Source organism: Empidonax traillii, unplaced genomic scaffold (genome assembly GCF_003031625.1).
Source record: "Empidonax traillii isolate 1590-97213 ecotype Southwest subspecies unplaced genomic scaffold, ASM303162v1 scaffold186:size1492175, whole genome shotgun sequence".
In the NCBI taxonomy this organism is placed as follows: Eukaryota; Metazoa; Chordata; class Aves; order Passeriformes; family Tyrannidae; genus Empidonax; species Empidonax traillii.
Genome location: NW_020955379.1, coordinates 395,038 through 401,993, shown reverse-complemented (window position 1 = coordinate 401,993; position 6,956 = coordinate 395,038). Strand labels below are relative to the sequence as shown.

General features: G+C 37.6%; 1 protein-coding gene across 2 annotated transcripts in view; it reads right to left on the bottom strand.

Moving 5' to 3' along the window:
* The window catches only part of AKAIN1 (A-kinase anchor inhibitor 1), a 20,726-nt gene extending 14,546 nt beyond the window's left edge, over positions 1-6,180 (bottom strand). Inside the window, exon 1 of one of the 2 annotated variants that reach the window (XM_027886338.1) lies at positions 5,935-6,180. In XM_027886338.1, the coding sequence (XP_027742139.1) occupies positions 5,935-5,992 (58 nt within the window). In that variant the 5' untranslated portion in view covers positions 5,993-6,180. Of the gene's footprint in view, positions 1-2,217; positions 2,366-5,934 lie in introns of those variants that run through there. The other variant, XM_027886339.1, reaches the window with a different exon arrangement.
* Positions 6,181-6,956: the final 776 nt, after the last annotated feature.

Sequence of the window (6,956 nt, the reverse complement as noted above, 5' to 3'; positions counted from 1 at the left end):
TACATATGAAGAATACCTTTTTACATACCTGCAAATAGCAGTACACTGTCTAAAATGAGCCAGAAAGTCCAATTTTGAACATGGAATACCGGCCTTTTTGTAATAACTTTGATCTATCTAGCTCAGTAATATCCAGGCTTTAGGGGGCATTGTTTGTTTGTTTATTTTGAGGCACTTACTGTCATTTTTTTTTTAACACAGCAGCTATAAGATTTCAGAAGTTGAAGATTAATAGGAAAGTATCTATTCAGTAAATAGCTGGCTTCACCTTTTAAAAAGTATTTAAACCTGGTAAGTCTCCTCTTGGTTGTTGTTTTGTTTTCTTCTTTCCACCTCCATCCTGAAAGTATTTTTATCATTCTGACCCTAAATGTTTATAGTTTGATAAATCTTCTGCTTCCTCTCCCCTTACACCCCAAAAAATAAATGGACTTTTGCTTCCTCTCCCCTCACATCCCAACAAATAAATGGAACAGAAAATGAGGTCGTTCATCACAGTGAGACAAAATCAGAAAGTTGACTCAAGAAATGAAACTCAGTTTCTAAGTAAATTTACCGTATTCTTACACTACATGGCCTTAAGAACTGTGAAGATGTTAAAGATGTATAAACTTTTGGTGGTTTTGTTTGTTTGTTTGTTTGTTTTGTTTTTGTTTTTGTTTTTGTTTTTTAATATCTGAAGAATAGATAATGCCAGGTCGGGGTTGATTTGCAGGGGAAAAAAAAGGCTATTAAAAAAATATAAACTCCTACTGAAGTTGCCCTATGTATTTCATGGCAACATTTGCAAGAAAACCATGGGCTTTTCTTTGAGTAAAAGCAAACTGAAGAAGAATGACTATACAAAACCAATTTGGAGAGATTCTTTTTCTGTCCATGGATTAGAATTGTGAAAATAATAATTCATGCAGTTATTAAAGAGATTTGGGGTTTGTTCTCTCTCAGTCTTCGGGGGGGAGGGGAGGGGGAAGAGGGAAAAAAAAAAAGCACATTTCCATTATTTTAGAGGTAATGTCTTCCTGCAGTATTCTGATCCCACAGTGCATTTCAAGAACTGTGTATAGTTAACAGTGACAGTCTGACAGATAAAAGGAGTTCAGAAAAGAGCCACTAATACTGAAAGGTGTATTACAAAAAGCAGTGGCTGGTTCTATTAATATAAATAACCTGGTCCCAGTTTCAGAACATGATGTAAGTGAACGTATCAAATTAGACAGCAACTGGGCAGAAAGAGACAAAATGAACTTCAGACTGTTGAAAAAATATAGTGTGTTTTGATTTTCAAAAAATTAGACTCTATTGAGCTAGCAAAGTTAATCCCGAGATAATTTTTCTTAATGAAGGTGTAAAGCTTTTGAACTCTTACCCCTTCACAGACTGGATATAGAACTTCAAAGAAGACAAAACTTCTGTTAGCTTTGCAAAACAAAGGTATTAATAGTTATTCATTGTGAAGTTGTAGCTTTTACCTTCCCTTTTCTATTGACCCACTATTTTACTGACAGTTATACATCTTTAAACAAGTTATTTTCAAGTCATTTCACTACAAATTTATATACTGGAACTGCCAGGCCTTTCACTCCTTTCTGAAAAATGAACTGCCTAATTCAAAGCAGAATGTATGACATCCAATGCAGATTCTCTGTAGTTTCCCTTCTTCTATGGGTTGGCTGATATATACCACGCAGCAGAGATTCTGCACCCTTGTAGAGTGAGGTCTCACAACAGACATGAACTCCTTCTGAAATCTTCAGTTTTATTCCAGTAAAAAATGGGACTGAACAAACTTTCTGCTCTCTTCAAATATTTTTTTGGGGGGAACAGGGAGGAATTGAAATTTGTAAAATATCTCCATGAGTTTCACAGATTGTCTCATCTGCACTCACCACTGGGGATGCCGAGGGGGACTCATCTCCAGTCAATCCAAGGCCATGTCCCCCTTCCTGACCCTTTTGTACAGTCTGACAAGCAGTCCTCTGCACACTTGTACAGGAGGCTCCTTTCCCTGATGGGAACCACAGGGGTGACCCTCACAATCTCCAGCTCCACAGCCAAGCACACCCTAAGCTAAGCCGCCTTCTTTGAACCTACCTGCCTCTCTGCCTGCTGGCAGCTCTGGGCTCACCCCCCCACCCTCCTCCCCGCATCAGTTCTCCGGCACGGCCGGGCCCTTCCCGCTGGGCTCCCCGGCTGGGCTCAGGAAGCGGCTGCCCTTACCTGGAGCGAACACCATGGTGCCGCCCGGGCGGCGCGGCTCAGCACCTCGGACAGCTCCCGGCCCCGCGGGGGGTTCGGCACCACGGACAGCGCCCGTCCCCGCCGGGCTCAGCACCACGGACAGCGCCCGGCCCCGCACGGCGGCGGAGGCGGCTGCGGGCCGCGGTCCCTCCCTCCACAATGCGGCGGGGCGGGGAGGGGGCCGGGGAGCCCGCATGGACACACACACACGCACACACACGGTCACACAGCCTCCCCGGGAACCATCACTGCCACAACTCGTCGCCCTGCAGCGGCAGCACAGGGGGAAGGGCAAACGGGAAAGGCAACAGAGATGTGCCCGGCAGGGAGCCCGGCTAATTGCTCCCAATTACCTCGCGGCAACAGCCCCGCTGCCTGACATTTTGGGGTGCCCTACTCTCAACCACGAGCTAACAGATCTGGCGACTGGCTCCAGTGACACTGCACTTTGTCACAGTATTTTAGTTTCCAAAGGTTCAAATGCTGAGGAATTTATACTCTGATTTCACAGGCCCGTTAACCCAGTTGCACCCAAGTGCAGCACTTTAAGAGGGAACATGGGTGTTTTGTCATATAAAATATGACATCAAGGCGAAACAGTAAAGAAAGTAATAAAAAAGTAATAAAATAGAGAAGATGAGGGTAAACAGCAGGATAAGACAATTTAAAATTTTCCGCTAACTTTTATGTTTCACATTTAATTTGCTTTTGTTTGTAAAACCCATGCTTAGATTTCCTGTGGATCCTGAACTTCTATAGCAGTAAGATGCACAACAGCCAAATGGGACACAATTTAGAAAAACTAACTCTCCTGTTTAAGCCCTCCCTTCTAGAGGAAATTTGAGAAACACTGATTACTAGTGGAAATTAGAGAAAGTAGATTTGAAAAAAAAATTTGTATGAATGATTGTATGTAAATGTTTCCAATATGGAATACATTTTCCAACCACATTTTCATAACCTACCGGTCATTTCATAGCCCACAAGCTTATTTCATTCTTTTTCACAGTCAAGCATTTTACACACAGAGGATTATCCAATTAAACCTGGACAGGTTTAAGTCTCAAAATAAGGCCTTATTCTTAAAATACAGATACAGAAAATCACTAGCCTGCTTAAATAATATTGCATGTATACTCAGGAAGAATTCAAGAAAGGCACCACTGTCAAAGTCAAATTAATTATCTGACAACTTTTTTTTTTTTTTTTTTTTTTTAATGTATAACATAATTTCTTCTTGGAAATGCCTTCCAGATTTATCTTCACTTATCATCTCTAGTATCAGATTTCTGGATATTCCTTTAATTCCCATTAGCAATTTCAGCTTCTTTATTGCCATTTGTTTCTCTCTCCTGTCCTATATTTCAGGGACTTAATTTCACTCCTTTCAGAGCTCAACTGAATTAACAAATACAAACATACCTCTAGTTGCTCAGAAATGGTGTTCCCTCTAGGATTATAACTTCAAAATTTTCCAATCTAACCTTTTTTCATCTATCATTATTCTTATTCACCTTAAGTGTCGGAACTAAGAGAGTACCTAAGAACTCAATTAGAACAATTTCTATCACAAGTATCCCACATGAAATACAGACAAAACTGCAGTCAGCATTAATCAGCATTCTTAAGAGAAAGGTGAGGGATATCCTGTAATCTTTAGAAAATCAGAACTGATATACAGTTCGGAAAGACTGTAAGAAAATCCACACTGGTATTTGTATGATGTATTAGTTATGTGGCACCTAATGCTTGATTTGTGGATCTCCGTTGTTCAATGGAGATTCACTCACCATGAAAAAGAGATGCTCAACCACTTCTCCCAAAAGAAAAATCTATTGGATATATTTCTATTACATACGTCCTGAAAAGAAATTATATGGATGTTTATAAGGGATTGGGTTTTGAGGTAGTGGAGTAGCTTGTTAAAAGATTTTCAAAACATTTTGGGGAAAGAATACAGTTCAACACACATCTTTCTTTAACTGCTTTCTGTGTTTACCCTAACAAATAGTTCAAACCAGGCACCATTTATTATAGAGTTTTCAAGTTTTTTGCTCAAATTAAAGGCTAATATTGTTTTCTGACACAAAAAAAAATGTTATCAAAAAGTTTTTTGGGCTTCTTTTTGATGCATAATTAATTCTGAATTTCAGATTTGGTAATAAGTTCAAATGAACACAAAATCTCTGGAATAACTGCACAGGACAGAGCTCTATAGTGAACTGTCACCTCAAAAAATGTGCAGTTAATGCAGCAAAGCCACCAAAACAAAGATTGAACTAATAGTTATTTTTCATTCAACTTCAGATCAGTGGAAAACATCGTCAGGTATTCCCAGTAATAAAAAAACCCAAACCTTGAGAATGAAGCACAATGGTAAAAATTATGTTATATTATTAAAATATATTTAAAGATGTACCATCAACTTGTATGAAATAGAAAACACAAAAGCACTTACAAACAATCTGTGTATATTTAATCACTAATTGTACAATCCCTCTGTAACATTCACATTCTTACTGTTTGAGTGAGGAATTACTAATTTCTGTATAACATCAGGACAACTAAAAATTCTTTAGGATGTATCTTCAAAAACTTTTTGAAGAAGTCTTGACTTACTTATTGGGTACTTTTTAAATGAAATTTAATGTTTTTCTTAAAAGTTAGCTAACATTTTTAGACTGTTATAAAAATCAAGTTGACTGATGTCACTTTAAATCATCTGTTGCTATTCATACTTCTGTGGGTTTACATATGAACTAAACCATTTATTCTAATGGAACTAAAAACAATTATTTGGTCACATTGAATCAGAAGATTAGTAAATATGTATTAAGGAAGTATTTCTACTGGATATTCAAAGTTTCAATGTTTTGTTAACAAGTACAAACAGCTAATATTTTACAGGTAATATTTTAAATTCTTTTCCAAAACAATCATGCAGAAGTAATCACCTAAATATGAGGACATTTTATAATAAAATGTTTTCTAAAGTGATAAAGTTTCATATGTCAACATCAGATGCTAGGATTATATTTTGTAAAAAAGCTTTCTTCCCAACTTTGAGAATTAATTATCTGTCATATTAGTTCTTTTGTTTGGGTTTTATTTTGGGTTTTGTTTTGTTTGGGTTGGTTTTGTTTGTTTGTTTGTGGTTTGTGTTTTGATTTTTGGTTGGGTGTTTTATTTGTGTGGGGTTTTTTTTGTTTTGCTTTAATTTCCTTCCACATCTAAACTTTAATAGTCAAATCTAGCTTTTTGGGAGGGAAGATTAATACAATTAGGAAATTGCTTCAACAACTTGATGCCTTTTGCTAAACTGACTACTATCATAATGGTCTTCAAAAAATTATTACAGTCACTGACTGCCTTACAGTTAAGCTTAACAATAAAAATCATTACTAGCCCAGGTGCAATACATTACATCTGAAAATTCAAGGAAACTGTTCAGAGGAAATTGTGACTGTCAGCATGAAATATCAAAATATTATATGAATATTTTAAGTGTCAAATGCAATTGGTATAGTAGGGGTCATATATTATTCAGGGTCCTAGATTTAGACATCTAACACCTCTCTGATTAATATACTTTTAACAGAAAGATGTAGTGAATAAACAGAGAAGGTAGAAAAGAGAAAGAAAAATGGGCACAAGTGCCAATCTCCTGGAAAAATAATTAAATGAAAAGCCAGTTACTTTTCTGTGAGTGCTCCAGAAGAATAATGATGCACAGGTTTTCAGCAGCTAAAGACATGACACCTTGAAAGCCAGAAGCAAGAACGTGCAATGTTTCTCAAGACAGGAAAAAGTGAATATCATTTAAGATAAATGTGGACACCACAGTTGCAATTCATCAGTCTATTCATCTTTCTTAATTAATCTGATAAACTGCACAGTAGTCCAGCGCTGAGACTTACAAAGAAATTTTAGACAGTCTAGGAGAAACAGCTGTACAGTTTTGGGGTGGGTTTTGAGGTTTTGTCTGTTTGTTTGTTTTGTTTATTGCAGGGTTTTTTAAAGTAGCACAAAGATGAGTCCACCACAGGATTTTCAACATCTGTAAATAGATCCCTAAAGCCTCCCACCTGCCACTCCTCTGCAAGTTGCCAGTCCCCTCACTGAGACAGATGAATGAACCAGTCCAAAATTCAGCGGTTTTCCATGACACAGGAATTCTTTTATACAGCAAGGAATTCAGTCCAGTCAAGTCCTTGGCTAAGAACTCTGGATCTAGCAGAAGCACTGTGAAACATAGGCAGAGACTTTAAAGAACCTCACACACAACCACTGCCTCCTGACATGGACTGGGCCATACTATTCTGCACCATACTGAAGATGCATAGGATGGGTTGGGGGTCTGCCACAAATGAAACTCTCACCTTCAAACCTTTTCTTTTCCTACCAGCATATTTCATACACTAAAAATGAGGATTTTTTGCACATGTCTTTCTCCCTTCTATAAAAACTGTTTTAAGACTCCAATCATGTCACAGCTCACTGGTGCGTGTAACTTGTCACAAGTCATAAAATTTGGCATTTGCTCAAGTCTTCAAAGAACCTAAAAGGATAGAATTAAAGAAGTATTTATGACCCATGGCAAAACAGCTAGCCAATGAACTGAGGCGAAAAAAAGTCAGCTTTATAGTGAATGAAGACATTTCCAAACTTGCAAAAAAAAATGCTATTAGAGATCTCAACAAATCAGTTATACATTTTGA